Source organism: Lontra canadensis, unplaced genomic scaffold (genome assembly GCF_010015895.1).
Source record: "Lontra canadensis isolate GAN:19392208 unplaced genomic scaffold, GSC_riverotter_1.0 scaffold47, whole genome shotgun sequence".
Taxonomy (NCBI): Eukaryota; Metazoa; Chordata; class Mammalia; order Carnivora; family Mustelidae; genus Lontra; species Lontra canadensis.
Genome location: NW_022631041.1, coordinates 4,306,321 through 4,324,773, shown reverse-complemented (window position 1 = coordinate 4,324,773; position 18,453 = coordinate 4,306,321). Strand labels below are relative to the sequence as shown.

Sequence of the window (18,453 nt, the reverse complement as noted above, 5' to 3'; positions counted from 1 at the left end):
AAAAAAGTACTGCATATTTACTGGATAGTTCTATATCCACCTTCTTGAGTTAGTAGCTATCAAAACAAAAGAAAAAAAATGTGCCAAATTTCAATTGGGTTGTTTGCTTTTCAACAAACTGTCTTGTGGCAGTTCTTTACACAGTATAAAGGAGGGATAGGTTTCTCCCCTCAGATGGCATCTTATAAACACCATCCCCCTTCCCTGCTTTATTTTTCTTTCAGCACGTAATCATCTTCTTATTAATCCACTGTCTCTACTTCCACTCGAATTTAAACTCTGTGATGATGGCAATTTCAGTCTATTTGGTTTGCTGATGTACCCTTGGCATGTAGGATAGTGCTTGGCCTTCGATAAACATTTTCTGCATAGATAAATACATGGATGAAAGAATAGCTCATTCTGCCCCACTGATTTAAATGCCACTTTTATCATTCATTATCATATATTAAGCTTCCATGGGATAAAAAGGCCCAATTCTGTATATTGTCTATCCTGCTTCATTAGTCTACTGGCCTATCACTGCTTTATTTACTAGAGCTTTAAAACATAGCTTGGGTATCTGTTAGGTACTCTCAAGATTTCCAATTCAATTAAGGCTACTTGATGGTATCTTCTTTAAGAATGTATTAAGATACACATGATATACAGTTATTTATTGTGTTTTTAATTTTAAAAGCTTTATCTGAAGAAACTACTTTTTAAATACTTAGGCTTTTAGGACTATCTCCTATTACAGAGTTTGGTGTTTAATTTGTTAATGCATTTATTTTCATGTTATCAAATTTCAGGGTTTGATCCATCTAGTTATTAACAAGAGAAAAAAAAAGGAGTTCCAAAAGTACCGTACAGATTTACATTGCCACACAGTATAAAAAACAAGGTGCTTTTGTTTTCTCTGCACAACACCAGCACTGGGCATCATTGTGACCCAAAACCAAATTCTAATCTAAAAAACAAACAAACAAAAATGCTCATTTTAAATGTCTCTTGCTTTGATAACAAATGTGACCAAATTTTCTTTTTCTTTCTTCTACTTTTAACCAGTCATATATATATTTCTTTAAGCAACATGGCTATGTCCTTTACCCATTTGTCTCTAAGGTTTTAATCATCGCGCCCCCCCCAAACCCCACCCCATAGCTCCTAAAGCATGGCTGAATGCTCTCTCCTTTTAAACCAGTCACATCTCTTTCGAGCTGTTTATGATCTGTGCCTGTCTTAGCTTCTTTTCTTCTTGTAACTGACTGAACTCCCTAACACTTCTTTGTGAGCTGTTCAGGTTTCTTCTCCCAGTGTTTTTGTTGCATTTCTTCTTCGACAGTGAATCACATGAGCTCTTTCGAAAGCAAACATACTGGCTGCCAATATCATGCCATCTTTCAATTTCTGAATGCTGTTTTAAAACACAGAGACGTGAAATATCTATGTACTCAAAGCTATTATTTCCCCCCCCCCCCCCCCGCCAAATTCCAAGCTTGGAAAAGTTCTTTTACCTTGAAGGGGCTAGATACTCAGTTACATGATTTTTCTCGTTTTTCCTATGGTTTTAATTTTTCAAATTTAACTCTTTAACTTGCATTTCCTCTCCTCCACAAGTTACTGGCACCTATCTCAAATACACAAAAAATGATACAACCTTTCTCTAATGGTTTTGTGGTTCCCTCTTTAATATATTTTCACTTTTTAAAAAATCATTTTTAAAAAAGACTATTTGAGAGAAAAGAGAAAAAGAGAGTGTGCACATGCAAGTGGGGGGGGAGTAGCAGAGACGGGGGGACAAGTAGACTATGCACTGAGCACGGAACCTTATGTCGGACTCGATCCCATGACACTGAGATTATGACCTGTGATGAAATAAAGAGTCCGATACTTAACTGTCTGAGCCACCCAGTGCATATTTTCCCTTTTTATGTTTCCTGGTTATTTGATTTGCTGAGATCACAGATCAAATGCTACCTCTAGCACATGATAGTATCTCTAACTGGTAATTCACTTTTTCTTCCTCCAAATTTACTCTGCTATGTCTTGCTGTATTACCAAAATTTTATCAAGAATTTTATGTGTTCTTGCTCATATTTTTAAGAGGAAAGCTTCTGCTTCAGAGTAGGGATCAATTCCACGCCAGGTTGCTCATATTTCCCCTAACAGAGTCCCTATCCTATGCTATATTGAAACTGCGGCCTTTGGGACCCAGGGATTGGCAAGATAACTCACTAGAGTGTGGGAAAGAAAATCAGCATTTCTACTGATAATTTTTAATCATTCTTTAAAAAATTTCTGTTTTTGCATCTTTAATAATACAGGTAGTACTTTTATAATATAGTATTTGTACATTTACATAATTAGAGATTAATTTCTTTAACTCATATGTATAGCTGATCATAAGGTTAAAAATCACTACTCATTACATCCTTTCTCCTCTCATCTATAAACTATATTTTCTTATCCCAACCTAGCCCATACTCTTCTACAGGGTCCCATTCTTTTACCATAATCCCTGGAATTACTGCTTTATAATCAGCAAAATCCTGTGTATCTCCTCAGATTCCTTCTCCCTCTGCCTTAACTAAACCCTAGATACCACTGGAAGCAATCCTCTTATATTCTTTCTACATCAGGATTGACAAGCATGACTGTTTTTTTCTTTGCATCCCATTGCTACTTAACTTCTCTCAGTATCTTCTAAACACACTGGTCTAAAGCTCAAGCCCCTTTCTTCTACCTGATCTTGTTAATGCTTGTAACTGACCGAGAACCTCAGGGTCCTTCCTTGTCTTTCCACCATCTTGAAAATTTGCTGTTCTCATGGATAATTGATACTTGTGGCAGAGACTACTAACTGCCCACATTCTTTCTTCCTACCTTCTTTGCTAATGAGACCCCTACACTATTAAGGGGGGTTGTAATGTACCTAGCCAAAATAGTACATTTCCCAGTATTCTTCAAAGCCAGATAAGGCCATTCAACTAAGACTGGTACCATGTTATCAGAAGTTGTTTGGAGAGAATTCTGGAAGTAATCTTAAAGGGGAAATGACAGCAGGGGTAAGATCTTACTGACCCTTTCCCTCTTCTTCCTGCTGCCTAAAATAGACACGGTGTGACTGAAACACTAGTAGACATCTTAGACCACAAGGCAACCTTGGAAATGGTAATCAGGTGTTTGCCTGTAGATCTGAAATTGGAAAGTACTTGGGTCCCTGATGACTTCGTGGAATTGACACGTTTTGGGTACTGCCAACATCAGACTTTGTTTTAAATGAGGGAGTTCTTATCTGACTTAGCTATTGTTATTTTGGATTTTCAGCAATAAGAAAGCAAATCTAATCCAAATTAATACACAAAACAATGTTCTCAATTCTTGCTGACCCTAATAATTGTATGTACTCTCCCATACAAGCCACTCATTCCATGATTAAATCACAATCTCAAATTGCTCTACTTCCCAAATCAGTATATTAAGCACCAAATCTAAACACAATTTCCATTTTTTCCAACTTGAAACTCTGCCTATTACAACAGGTGGCCAGTTCACTGGTGTCTATTTCTTTATTGCAATCAGTCTTTTCTCCTTTAACTTACCTCTGCAACCAGCTTTGATTTTGTATTTTTCTAGAACTTTACTGCCCTTACCCCTTAAGTATTTTTTTACTATGTTCCTCTGGCAAAAGGACACTCATTATTTAAACCCATCTATCCTCTTTCTCTATGCCTATATATAAGCAATAGAGACCACTGGCAGATGAGCACCATTATAAATATCATAATTATCAACCTCAAATGAGCTTAATGCTTGCCTTCCCAACTTCCCAAATGACTATTTCAAACATACACCAATCTCTTTAAACAACCACCTCACCCAAAAACATGCACAGAAAATTTAATGGACGTTAATTAATTATTCAATACCTATATATACTGTTAGCCAACAGGATGTCATAATAATGTGAGGAAACAGTACAGTTTCATGTTCCTAGGAGGTCTTTCTCCTATCTTCCTAACAGAGTAGTGAATACTGTATGCATTCTACAGTCCATGGAGTGTAGGTTGTTGAGTGTAGCTGGTGAACCAACTTTGGAGATAGATGGCTCTTCAGCACAGACAGGTTGAAAAAAATGAGTCCAATTATTAGGATCACATTGGCTTTAGTGGAAGCCATCTAGGACTACAGAAATTAATCAGGCACTTTTCTTGTTACCATGAGAAAGTGATTTAAGTGACTTATTCACATGTAAAAAAAGTACAATTCTCGGTTTCTACTTATCATTTTTAACTACCTATTGTTTACAATAAAAATGGAGATTATCTGTATCTACTTTGAAGCAAAAATCAAATTATTCCCAATTCATATCACCACAGCCATTATCATTTTTCCTCACAACATAAATAAAAACAAGGCTCAGCTCCCATCCTTTAAATGTTACCTTAACACAGATGGCAATTACCTGAAATACAATGTAATGATAATATAGTTAACTGGTTTCACCCACATACATTTTCTTTCTTGGTTTACATGCATATTTAGGTCTTTGCAATTACTAGGACATTATTACATAACACCTTTAATTGAAGAACTGGGAAGAAATCACCTCAGAACTGGAAATATTTAGGATGAAAATGGCCTGGCTGTAACAGTTTTTAATATCTCATGTGGTTTACTTGTTAAATACAGAAAATTATCTTCTGATATATTTTTAATATTAATAAAAGCCAAAAGGCCTTAAATCTACTTGTAAAAATTAATAAGTACACCAGAAGATCTTTCTGCCATAAAGGATGGAAAAAAAGAATCACTTTCATATAGAGCTCAAGACAAGTAATACACTGTAGCAGCAGGAGGATGATGAAAAATTAATGTCTAACATGGAAAATTACCTACTAAAACAGAATATGTAGCTAAAATCTTCTATAAGAAAATATATTTGATTTATTTCATCAAGGAAATGTGTTTATTTTTATGAATAAATGTTATTTGAAGATGAGTAATGAGGCACATTTGCAAAAGGATTAAATACTTTCCAACCTAACTTTAATTTAATGTGAGGCATTTAGGAGATAAATATTTACTAATCCTGAAGGTATGTATAATTCGAAGTTCCATAAAATCTAAACATTAACATTCTAACACATCCTTGCTTATACATAAGAAATATAAAACTATGAAATGCAAGCTATAAACACGCAAAAAAGATATATAGAAGCAATTATGAAGAGAGATGCTTTGATAGGTTAAATAAACAAGGCACTCAAATAGGAATCATTATGATTTCAACATGTTTAAAAGACTTTATTCCAACAAATAGAACTGAAAATACTACTCTATTCATAAGCATAGTGTAAATACTTACTCTATGGTTAGTATTAGCTTTTGTGAAGGGACTTCTGAATCAAAGATAAAAAGTAAACTGTGAATGAGTATCTACTAATAAAGGATATTTACATTGCTCATTCCTTCATTAAACAACTATTTTTGGAGCTCCTGTCGTAATATAGTAGCTTTAAGAAAAAGTGAGCTATTCCTGAATTCTTACTAAAAGATTATGCTGGTACAGAGCAAAAGCTAAGTGACTACTTGATTACTAAAATGAGACCAGATTCTAATTCTGGCTATGATGGAATAACTAGACTTGACATTCCACCATAAACAACAAAAAACTAGACAAAATGTACGAACCACTTTTTCACAAATAAAAATAGACGGGAAGACTATGACACCAGGAGAAAGGAAACAAATGAGATGACTACACCAATGATCAGTCCAGCATTTTTCCTGGAGGCACATTCTAAACTAAGGGCGGGGGGGGATCCTCAAAGAGAATACAGTTCAATAGAGCTGAGAAAACAGACTAAAGCTTAGAATGACTGAAGAAGCTCTAAGTGGAGGGGCAGAATTCTGAAGAAGAGAAGCCATGCACAAGAGACATCCCAGACAGGGATAAACTAGAGGCTAAACTGAATACTACAAGATGCATACATAGATCAGAACTCCACGAAGTCAGACAGAGTGAGTGGAAGTTGTGAGCTGGACTGTCCCCAAAGCTGGGACGCATTCAAGTTGCAACCAGGGTGAAGAGTTCTAAATGCCTACCCAAGATATTCAGTAGAGACCCCAAATGGTAGGGTATGCTTTAGTAGTAGGAGATTTTCTTGTCCCTAAAGCTATGTTAGACTTGCCCCCAAACTGAAAACAAAGACAAGAACATATCACACTTAACTGCAACTAACTTAATTGTTGGCCAGATCAAATCTGGTCAAAGGCCATAATATCCAGACATTCAAGAACTTAAACTTCACTATGTCCTGCAACCAATCAAAAATTACTATAGATGGCAAATAAGCAAGAGAATGTGAACAGCCCAATTAAGACTGAACAATGACAAAATGACAGAAACAGCAGTGACATTAAATCACCTGGAAATCATGAACAAGTATTTAATGGAAACCATGAATAAAATGAGGAGAGAAACAAAACGTGCAAAGGAACACAAATGGGGCGCCTGGGTGGCTCAGTGGGTTAAAGCCTCTGCCTTTGGCTCAGGTCATGATCCCAGAGTCCTGGGATCAGGCTGGCATTGGGCTCTCTGCTCAGCAGGGAGCCTGCTTCCCTTCCTCTCTCTGCCTGCCTCTCTTCCTACTTGTGATCTCCCTCTGTCAAATAAATAAAATCTTAAACAACAACAACAACAACAAAAAACAAAAACAAAGAAACACAAATGGAATGTCTGGATATGAAAAATTTCTGAAATGAAAAATTGACTGGACAGGACACCACAAAAGACTGATTTCAGAATGTAGCAACAGAAACTACTCAAAGCAGGAAAAAAAAAGGATTGAAAAGAAATAGAAGATCAGAGTCTCAGTGAGTTAGGAAAAAATATCAAAAAACAGAAAGAAAAGAAAAAAATGCTGAGGAAAAATATAAAACAGAAAAATTAAAATTCCTTACCCAGCAAAACTATCTTTCAAAAAATAAGTATGAAATAAAGCTTGTTTCAAACAATAGAAATTGAAAGAATTCACTTGATTCAAATGAATCAAGAATTCACTTGCAAAGCTCTTCAAAAGGACAAAAAAATGATACCAGATTATGTGGGAAAATATTTCAAATTTTATTTCATATTATACATTTCTTTCAAAAAATGACAACTAAAGAAATTAAAATGTAGATTAGGGCTTATGGGCTTATGACGTACTGATAAGTAAAATGTGTGACAACGATAGCCAAAGGACAGGAGAGGAAAAAGAAAATAAAGTTATGTTGAATGTGAGGTGTTATGTTATATGATGATAGGCTATGATAAGTTAGCATGAATGCTAAAGCAACCACTAAAAAAATAAAACAAAGAGGAATATCTAATAGGCCCACAGTGGAGGCACAACAGAATCTGAATTGCTTCCAAAGAGAAGTAGTAACTAAGGTTCAAAAACATCTAACAACCAAAAAGCCTGGACAAGCCACAGAAAAATAAATGACAGACTGAATGAAAGCAGGAACTTAAGCAACGAAAATACCTCTTATATAGCAACATGCTGCTAGAGAGTCAGTTTTCACTTTGAACATCTAACATAATTGTCATAAAAAATGAACCTTACCAAAGATGCTTTAAATCTGCATGGAAGCCAAAGAAAGATAATGACAGTGAGGCCGAATTACTTGACACCACTGATCTGTCCCTTTAACCTTAGGGACAGGCTGAGAGTCTTAAAAACTCATTTACTTTACTCAAAAATAGGATTAACTATTAAAATGACCATTTTTTACAAAACAGAACTCATGTTCCCAGCATGTCTGCAAAAACAAATATAAGGTAAATAAATGGATTGTTAACGGATAAATCAGGTATCTAACCTTCTGTGTTTCCATTATTAACCTGTCACTGCTATAGTAAAGTATCCTGAGTCAGTCTATAATAAAAAAAAAGGACTGCGACAACAGAACTATGGACTTCAATTAATCACAGATTCAGAAAACAGTAAAAAAGTGGAAATTGCTTATCTTTTATTGGTTTAGTTAAGTTTGTCTCCTTGGCTTTAAAAGATCTAATTTCTGTGTGATTAACTACAGAAAAAATAATAGGCAACTGATTATTAATCCTAAAAATCTATCTAACAACACATCCATTAAAAAAATCCAGTATTATTTAGCCTTTAAACTAAATTAAAATTTTACACTGTAGGTCCTGTAATATCTCAGAATTGAAATGGCTATACCTATTTACAACTTCCTGAATGACTGTATTTAATTTTCCAGTGATTATATAAACAAATGACCCTCAAAGAGCACTTACATACCTTCATTCACAGTCTGTTAATTATACACTGTCACCCCCTAGAGGAAACTCTGAAAAATCACACTTGAAACTATGTTTAACTAAACATTTGGTTAAACCACATCTCAATGGAAGGAATCTTTATGGGTTTAGCTTTATCTACACCAAACCTAACAGAATCAAAATATGTATCATACTGTGTCCATATTTAGCAGAGGCTCAAAAATATTCTGGCTTCATTAAAGGAAAAAAAAAAAAGAGAGACACACACACGTTGCTCAGTTATGTTAATAACTCAAGCCTATCCTCCTTTTCTACTCTTCACGTATTAGAAATCTCCCAGATTACTGCACTTCCTTTCTGACCCCCTTTCATTCTTCATCAGTTTGACTCGGTCCTTTACCCTCACTCACTCCATAATTGGTTTTCTAATTACAACTTACTGTCAACAATTTTCGATATAATTATTTCTCATCTAGCATTTGCCATTCGGTTCCTGGTTCCATTACTTACTAACAGAAGAACCAGGGTGACAGCGGGATTCAAATCAGATATCCCGAAAGAAAGCACTGTTACAAATGCCGAGAGCTACATGAATGTTAGTTGTCTGGTTTCTTTATTCAGTGACAACTGTGTGGCTATAGTTCCCTCTAGGGACCACTGCTGCCTTAAAATCCAGGTAATTTAACGAACATTTCTTTGAGCACCTTTTCTTTACTATGTATCTATCTCCAGTGGCCCAGCACTATAAGGCACAGTAAATAAATAAAAAGCCCCCAGAAGTGTGCAAGTCTGAAGTTTAAACTATGGAAAAGATAGTAGATAAATGAAAAGCAATTAAGGTAGCCTTAAAAGACACCATGAGGACACAAAAAGGAAGCACTTTTCCAAGTTTAGGAGAAGGCCTCCCTGAAAAGGTAACATTCAAGCTGGTACCGAAGGATAAAGTGGAGTGGGGGTGGTGGGGAAGGAAACAGTTGTCAAGGCACAGGGAATACAATGTTGGAAGGCTTAAAGACAAGAGAAAATGAGCAAGGTTCCAGAAACAGTAAAATTCAGTTTGATTAGAACTGCTATAGATGATTCAGGGTTCAAATCACTAAGGGCACTTATATATGGAGCAACAATACGTGGCTTTTAAAAATGAATCTGTCCTTAATAAAGCTTTTGTTTTTGCATTTTTTATGACATGGAACATGTTCACTTAGAGAACAGAAAAAAAACAAAAAAGACAATCAGAAGAAAACACTACCCAGGAACCCAAAAGCCACAATATTTTTCTCCAAGTATATACATATTAAAAAGTTCAATTCATATTATACATACAATTTTATATCCTGCATTTTCAAATAAACTTCTTCCCATGTTACAAAAGAGGACTTGTAATTCTTAACTGATTACATCACTTTCCACCTAGTAGATCTGCGTGACTTAATTAACCATTTCCACAATGACATATATTTTGGTTGTTTTGCATTTTTCACAAAAACATAAATAATCATCCAGAGGACTCGACATAAAACTCTCAGTATATTTGTGATTATTTCCTAAGCAAAAACTTTCCAAAACTAGAATTACTGAATTATATATATTTTTACAATTCCATTTTGCCAAAATACTTACCAAAAGTTTGTACCAAGTCACACAGCCTTGTCAATGGAGATTTCAACCACATATTCATCTACACTGAGTTACAATTTTACAACCAAAAAAGTAAGCGATTTTAATTTACATTACTAATTAAGCTCAATGTTAATAATTAGCATTCCTTCCTTTAGTAGTTAAATATACATGCTCTTTGTCCCTTTATCTACAAGGATCTTATTTCTTATAAAACAGTTTTGTATGAGTGTTTTATATACCAGGGATTCCAATCTCATCTACTGGAAATATTTTTCCTTGCAATGTTTTTTTAAATTAATACTGTTTGTGCCATACAGAATTTCTAAATGTTTCCAGACAACTCTATTATTCCTTTACTTTTTTTTTTTTTTAAACTAAGCACTTAAAGCAGATCTTCCTAGCAGCTAAAGGGATTATCTGTTTGAAGTAGAAACTAGGAAGCTCTGTCAGTAATTGGGGATAGATGAGGCCATGATATACCAAAGAAACTGAGTAGACAAGTGAAATTTTTAAAAATTTAATGACTGAGACATATGAGGGAATTAAGAAAGGTTAAATTTGTAATCTGGGGGACTTGGGTGGCTCAGATGGTTAGGTAACCAACCTTGATTTTGGCTCAGGTCCTAATCTCAGGGTTGTGGGGAGTCTGCTGCTCTCTCTCTTTTTCCCCTGCCCCTCCCCCAGCTCATGCTCTCTTAAAAAATTTTTAATTTCTAGCTAATAAATTTTCACATCTGACAGAAATGGGAGATATTCCAGAAAATGTTATTTAATATATCAATACTAGGCCAAAAAATATTTCAAATTGAAGAAACTGATCAATATAAAAAATAATTTCCCCCCAAAAGCAGAAAGTTCTGCTTCATCAATTACTTTTCTTTAATCTAAAAAAAGAGATAAAGCTGTGTTTTAATCCACATCAGCTATGAGAACCTTCATAACAATATTAAGGAAGCTAGCATGATATGGTTATTGAAAATCTGACAATGGTAACACATTAAAAAAAAAGCTGAATCGGTATTACTTAGAAACTCTTCTTGCAGGAGAAAAACAGGAAAAAATAGACGACATTAAGAAAAATACATGATATACAGAGTTTACACCAACAGCATGACTTAAGAAAAGAAACTGATAAACAGGGTACTACCAAAATTAAAACAGTGTCTGTGACACCCTGTTATGAATACAAAAGAGAAGCCACAGACTGGGAGAAAATATTTGCAAAACAAGGACTAGTAACTACAATATATTAAAAACTCTCAAAACCAAGTAAACACAAAAAGGGGGGAGGGGCAAAACCAGACAATATGCCGAAGGTGATATACATATAGTAATAAACACAAGAAAAGATGTTAATTTCAGTAGCCATCAGGTAAATAAAATTAAAGCCATGATATCAACGTAACTATCAAAAGGACTAAAATAAAAAATAGCGACACACCAAATGCCAGGAGGGGGTGGCAGAGGGTTGAGGGATGGGTGTGGCTACAAGAAGATGGGTGTGGCTACAAAAAAGTAACAAGTGATTCTTGGGGAACTGTTCTCTATCTTGACTATGGTGATATAGGAACCTATACCTGATAAACTGTTTAGAACTAAATAACACACACACAGGAACAAACACAAAACTGGGGAAGTATGAATAAGACTGGTGGATTTTTATCAATGTCAATATTCTGTTCATAATATTTCAGTATAGATTTGCAAGTTACTACTACTAGAAGACACAGGGTTAAAGCACATGATCTTTCTGTATATTTCTGAAATTCATGTGGCTTTACAATTACTTCAAATTAATAAGTTTAATTAAAAAAAAAAGCAAAAAACTAAAGGGATTCTTTCCAGGAATGGAGGGGTATTTCAAGTAGGAGGACATTTACTATTTTTTTATTACATACTACAATAATAAGTTCAAAGAAGTAAGCATAAGCGTACTAGTACTTGCACAAATAGTGAAAAAAAGTAATTTGATACACATTTTAACATACATTCCTGATTTTAAAAGAAAACAAAAGACCAAACAAAGAAATATAGAAATATTAAGGTCACAATTAAAAAAATGATGGAACACTGAGGCCAGGGATAAATCATTTTTGGAAATCATATTATTGAAATAGAAGAGGCACAATGGGTACATCCTGAGAACATAGCTATGACTTCATCTAAAACTCATTATAAACACAGTAGGGTAAGTTATAAAATACAGTGCACTGGGATTCTTTCCATTGCATTTCCTCACTGTAATCAGAACATTTTAAAAAGCCATAAATTACTATAGTTACTATATAGTTCATCTATTCAATTTACAAAATTTATACACATCCACTGTGTCTTAGATATTAAGAGTTAGAAGATCATCAACATAAGACATACTTCTTACTCTCATAGAGCTTACACTCTAGTGAAATAATAGTAACATATAGAAAGATGGCATGTATTAAATATTTTTGAATGTCAGTTATGTGCCAGGTGGTGAGAGAAAACAAGATATTAATCCCTCCCTGTCCTCCAGGAGAATCCAGAAGATTAAAAGGCAAATCAGTGTCTATAACACAATTTAATTAAGATGAGAGGCACATTGGAACAACTTCCAGACAAACCATCCCTATGAGGTAATGAAAAGCAGCTTACAAAAAGTGTAATTTGTACTGAATCAGTAAGAGCAAGCTAAACAGGTTAAGAAGAAGTCAAGGGATTCTAGGCAAAGAGCAGCAGCACACATGGAGCCTTAAAAGTAAAAAACAGTGTGGAGCTTTACCAGTCAGCAAGTACTTTAGCAAAATAATCTTGATTTTTTTTTCTCACCAAAAATTCTTTGCTGTAGGAATTTAGAACACTGCACTAAGATTATAAAAATGTATCTCTTCACACATTTTTAAGTTGCTATTTACCACTTTTCATCAGTTTAATTAAGTATAAAAGATGTAATTTCTGTACATCAAATACATACATCTAAAATTTCTATCATTCTTTCAACTGTATAACAATTTGATATAATTCTAAAACACACAAAGCTCTTTCTTTAAGCATCAAAAATAATACAATTTTGTCTTTAACCTGTACTTCCATTTACATATCATAATGAATTACAAAAGAATGTATTTGTATGCTCAAAATCCTAACTTGATTATACTTCTCTACAACAACAAAAAAAATGTACAAAAATTGAAGTTTAAATTTATCAAAATTTCCTGTGAGATACGATACTAAGTGTTAAAATGTTTCCTCTGGATTTCCTCTAAGCATTAAAATTACATAATTATTGTAATGAATAATTGATCAAAACATATCAATGTTACACATTTCAATAATCATTAAAAAGAAGGTAAATTTATTGGAAATGCATCTTACAATGAGCTAAACTGTGTATCTAGGAATCAATATGATTTACTATCATACAGAACTGGAGTAGAGCAAAGGTTCTGTTCCCACTTTCATATTTACAAATTTAAGATGAGAGAAAATTCATTCACATAAAACAGCAGATGAGAATGGAAGTTTTATCACATCAAAATCACTGAATTCTTTTAATTCCTTCTGGGTTATAGGCTAAAAAGCATATAATTACCTATCATCAAATATTATTTTTTATCATCTCTTACCTGACATTTCACATAGGTCAGCCTCAAAATTTGTTTTAAAATTAGAAAAGTACTTGTCACCCCTCATTAAAGTTATTCATTTTCTCAATTTGTGAAGCAATACAAAAAAATCTTACAGATTCATCATTTTCTTTCATGACATTGAGACAGGATTATTCTAAGACACTGACAGGATTAGGAAAACTGAAATACTATTCATTTCAACATCCTCTGGCAAAGAAAACAAACAAAACAAAGCAAAACAAAAACACTTGAAACCAATTTAAACGTCTTTCTCTTATCACTTGTTTTAAATGTATTTCTGAAGAAACAAAATACCTCAGAGCTGATGATTACACTCATTTAATTTGAGAATGTCCACCACAGAATATTAATGGCAAAACCTGCTGTTAATGGCAAACCAGCCAGCCAGTGGAGGCTTACTTTCTCAGAAAAATATCACATGATTTTCCAATTTGAATAAATATGTTAAGCCATGTCTGCTTTCACCTCATTTCATCTGAATTCTAATTCCAAAATTTCAGTAAGCCACAGATCCTTAAGTCACTTGGATGAAACAAGGCACTACCCACTTCAGCATTTCTCTTTGGTTTGGCTCTTAGATCAGGAATGATATTCTTTAAAATAATGAATACAAAATGTAAAGGTTAGGTCATTTCATGTTAACTCTTACGTTTAGGGAATTCAGAACAATGCAACACAGCCTGGTTTTAACATGAGGCTCTACCCTTAACAGATATATTTGTAAGTGTAAGAGACTTTGGAAAAAGACTTTTCCAATGTGGTCCTCCCATGTCCTCCTCCCCACAGTTAAACCTTCTCATACTCTCTTGTACATGACTCTGGTCCCAAACTGTTCCTCTCTACCCTTCTGGATAAAATCCCAAATGATCAAACAATGGCTACTAATATCTAAGGACAATTCCTTTTCTTCCCCCTTATAAAATGTTCTGTCCTCATTCCCCAAATTAGAATGTTGCTTTGACATCCTTTCCCATGCCCTGCATTTTCAAATAAAGGTTTATTCTTGGGTCCAATTTTCTTCCATATAAAACAGGAAAGGAAAGGATGCTCTCCTTAATACCTTAATTAAGAGACTTCACTACACCATTAATTTGAATTGTCCCTTTTTTCTGGACACCCTGGAAGGTTTTCCACACTTCTTCCCAGGGCAATATGCCATAAAAAATACTCATGATACATGAGAGCATGCTTTTCTTCTTTAAAGTAGAAGAGCATTTGTGAACAGGATGTGGGAAAAGAGAAGTAGCATACTACTTTGCTATCCTGATCAAAGGAGCTTTGTCAGAGAAGAAACAGAAGTTGAGAATTGCAGAGGTGATTCCTGTAGAATTCCTTCATACTGAGGTTTGAAGAACACTGGTTGGTACGTGTAGAGCACAAATCACAAGTTACCATGAGCAGTCTTCTGTTATACAACAGAAATCAGACCCACATATATGGCAGTTACAGGAATTATGAGAGAGCAAATTTAAACAAACTTTTAAAGCATTTGAAAAAATAAGAGTGTTTAAGAAATATAGTAACAAAAGACTATCAGAAATGGCTACGCTAATTTAAAAACAACAAAAAAAGAGAACAACCAGAAATAAAAAAGGGAAACAGAAACTCAATAAATGGGTGATACAATAGGATATGTGGAGGTGAACACAGACCTAAAGAAATTATACAGAATGTAGCACAGAGAGACAAAGGGATGCAAACTATGAAAACACTGAGACAAATAAAGGAGAAAAGTCCAACACGTCTAATCAAAATTTCAGTAGAGAATACTTAAACAGATAATAGTAGACAATTCTTCAGAATTTATGAAAGACACCCATCTGTAAATCCAGGAAGCCAAAGTCAATCCTAAAGAAGGCAGATGAAAAGAAATCAAGTCCTAGAAAATCAGAACATAAATTACAAGAGTGATAGATTGGCTATACTTTAAAATTAAGAACTTTTGAATACCAAAGGACTTCATGAATAGAGTGAAAAATCAAACTATGAACTTGGAGAAGACATTTGCCATGCATGGAACAAAGGAGTATTATTTACATTTAAGAAAAGACAAGCACTGAAATAAAAAAATGGACAAAACCAATAAATAGGTATTTCAAAGGGGAATCACAAATGGTAATTAACATATGAAAAGATGCTCAACCTCATTAAGACTCAGTGAATTGCAAATTTAGCTTCAATTTCATGCTCACCAGATTGGCAAAAATTAAAAAGTCTAATAACTTCAGATATGGTGGGTACCTTGGTGTTCATTTTATTATTTCTTAAGCTGTATAAACACACTGCATGTGTTCTTTAATATGCATATGTATAATAACAAAAAATATTTTGTAAGTACCACTGGATTTAGCAATGAACATGTTTGTCTATGGCCCTGCCGAGAGCAGTTTCAGTGAAATAAAGGGAATGAAAAGCAGGCTGCAATGAGCTGAAAAGGCTCTCTGTGATAGGAAGGTAAAGACGACACAAACAACTATTTCAAGCTTAAATTTGAGGTTAGGCAGACAGAACTTTAACATCAGGACAATGTCACAGTGAGAGCTTTTTTAAAATTTAATTTTTTAAATAAAGGAAACTGGGGCAAATTTAAAAAGAAATAGCAGAAGGAAGAGGACGATGACACAGAAAATAAAAGCCCCTGGCTATTCCCAAAGGTATATAATACGGAGCTTATGAATAGCAGTTAGTTTTAGACAGGAATAAGGGTTCCAACTTCACTGTTATAAAAAAGTACCTTTTTGACCTTATCATATCACATTTCTCATCCCTCTAACCATTCCAGTTACAATGGGCTCCTTGATCCTCCTTCAAGCAAGCCCCTGCCTCATGACTTCTGCATATGTTATTCCCTCTATTGAGAATACTCTTTTCCAAAGATGCAAAGCCTGCCTTTCACTCCTTTCAAGTCTTTGCTCAGATATGAACTCAGTGAAGTATTTCATGAATACCTTAAAAGTGAAATCCCCTCCTCACCCCCTTCTACCCTATTCCTAGTACTCCTTATTCTTTTTCCCTGCTTTTTCTTCAAAACCTTCTAATATTCCATATAATATACTCATTTTATTGTTTAATCCCCTCTTCCCCACTGTCTACAAGCTCCATGAACTATAGCCACAGCGCCTGGTAATGCTTGATACACAGGAAGAAACTCAATAAATACAAGGTGAATAAATGATTAATAGTCCCTACTCGAGGAACTGGAAGAACATATATAATGAAAACAATACTGTATGACTTGAACAAAATGAAGCAGAGCCTAGAGAGTAATCAACGTACTGCCTACAGAAGAGATTACATTGGAGTTAGATCTTGAATCATGAGTTTGCGAAGTGGAAAAAAAAAGACAGACATTCCAAGGAACTAAAAACATGGAGGTTTAAAAGGGCCTTGTACACTTGAGAAATGAAAATGGGGTACTAGAGTACGACAGGGAAGACAGTAGACCAGATTTTAGCGAACCTTACAATGTTCACATCAGAGGACACATTATACCGAGTTTTTCAACGCTAAAAACCCTTTATAGAAGATTATAGTTGCTTGGTCACTCTTTTTATTTGCAGTCAAGTTTAAAGTTTACATAGAACTACTGCAAAGAAAAAAGTTTGAACAACCTCATCTGTTCTCCAACTGCAGACTGTTATGTCTCACAATCAACCACAGTATTCCTACTAATTGTCTCAAACCCAAGTATTATTCAAAGAAGTCAAGACAAAACATTCTCATTGGTGGGAAAATGGTCAAATTCAAGGGCTACTTCAATTCAAAGACTACTAGTCTCCATTTCACCATTTATGAGTTTTTTAATGGGCTTGCCTGTTGTCATACTTAACCTGCACTTATTACTAGGTTTTCAATTGGTCTACCTTCCTCTGTCCACATCATTACTGTCCTTGGGACACAGCTTCGTTTTAGCTCCAACACAATTACTTAACCATCCAGGTTATTTTCGATACAGGAGGCACTCTGGAGTACACACACAAACCTTAAGACAGTGTATTAGCTCAAGTGCCCAGGTAGCCAGTTTAGGAATACTTATGCACAAGACTAAAAAGATGGCAAACACCAACTTTTAAGTTTTGCCTCTCTGGGGCCTGCGGCAGGGGAGAAGGGGGAGCACGTGAGATGGGGGAAACCGAGAAAAGGGCGGGGCTCCACTGTGTTCCCAGGGAAGGCCAGAGGTCAAAGCTCAGGTCTAAAGCTGAAGGGGCGGGGCCTGCCTTAAAAACCAAGGGGTGGTGTGTGGGTTCTGGAGGATGAGAAGGGACACGGCGACTCGGAAAGACTCACAGTAATAAGCCACCACAGGGTCCCGCTTGTCATGTTCCTGAGCCGTCCTCAGATGATGCTGTATGCTCTTAAACTGGGGGGGGAGTGGGGGCAGCGGAGCAAGCGCGGCCATCTCTATTCCAGAAATCACCACTTCCTACTCGCGCGCCACCGACACTTCCGCTTCCGTCTGGCAGGTCGCGCGCACGAACGCGAAAGGCAAATCCCGCCCACTCTCCCGTTGCTCAGCGACAGCAAGTCAACTACGGGCTCCCAACAGGGACAACCTCAGTGTACCTCGCTCTTGGTGGTTAGAACCCAGAGTAGGCTAGGCCGCTCCGCGGTAGTGCGGCTTGTGGCACCAGCGCTCTCTGCTGGCTGCGGGTGGGAGGGAAAAGAGTTTTCGTTTTGTTTTACCTTGTCGTGTCCCTCCTGCCTTTTTTTCTTTTCTCCGCCCCGCTCCTTCCGTCCGTCCTTCCCTCCTTCTTTCCTTCCTCCCTTCCTCCTTCTTTCCCAATACAGCAGGTAGGAAGGCGAAAGCAAGAAGAGAATAATGTTTGTTGATGGGAGAAAGGGTAAAGGCGTGAATTGCCTTTAATATCATTCAGAAATTATCACTTCCAGTTTCTCAGATTATCTTAATAATGTCCTTAGAAGCTTTTCTGA

General features: G+C 35.5%; 1 protein-coding gene across 2 annotated transcripts in view; it reads right to left on the bottom strand.

Moving 5' to 3' along the window:
• Positions 1-17,965, bottom strand: part of VTA1 (vesicle trafficking 1) — a 63,875-nt gene extending 45,910 nt beyond the window's left edge. For both annotated transcript variants that reach the window (XM_032873054.1, XM_032873056.1), the window contains exon 1: positions 17,809-17,965. In XM_032873054.1, coding sequence (XP_032728945.1) covers positions 17,809-17,920 — 112 coding nt within the window. In that variant the 5' untranslated portion in view covers positions 17,921-17,965. The remainder of the gene's footprint in view (positions 1-17,808) is intronic.
• Between the last annotated feature and the right edge of the window lie 488 nt (positions 17,966-18,453).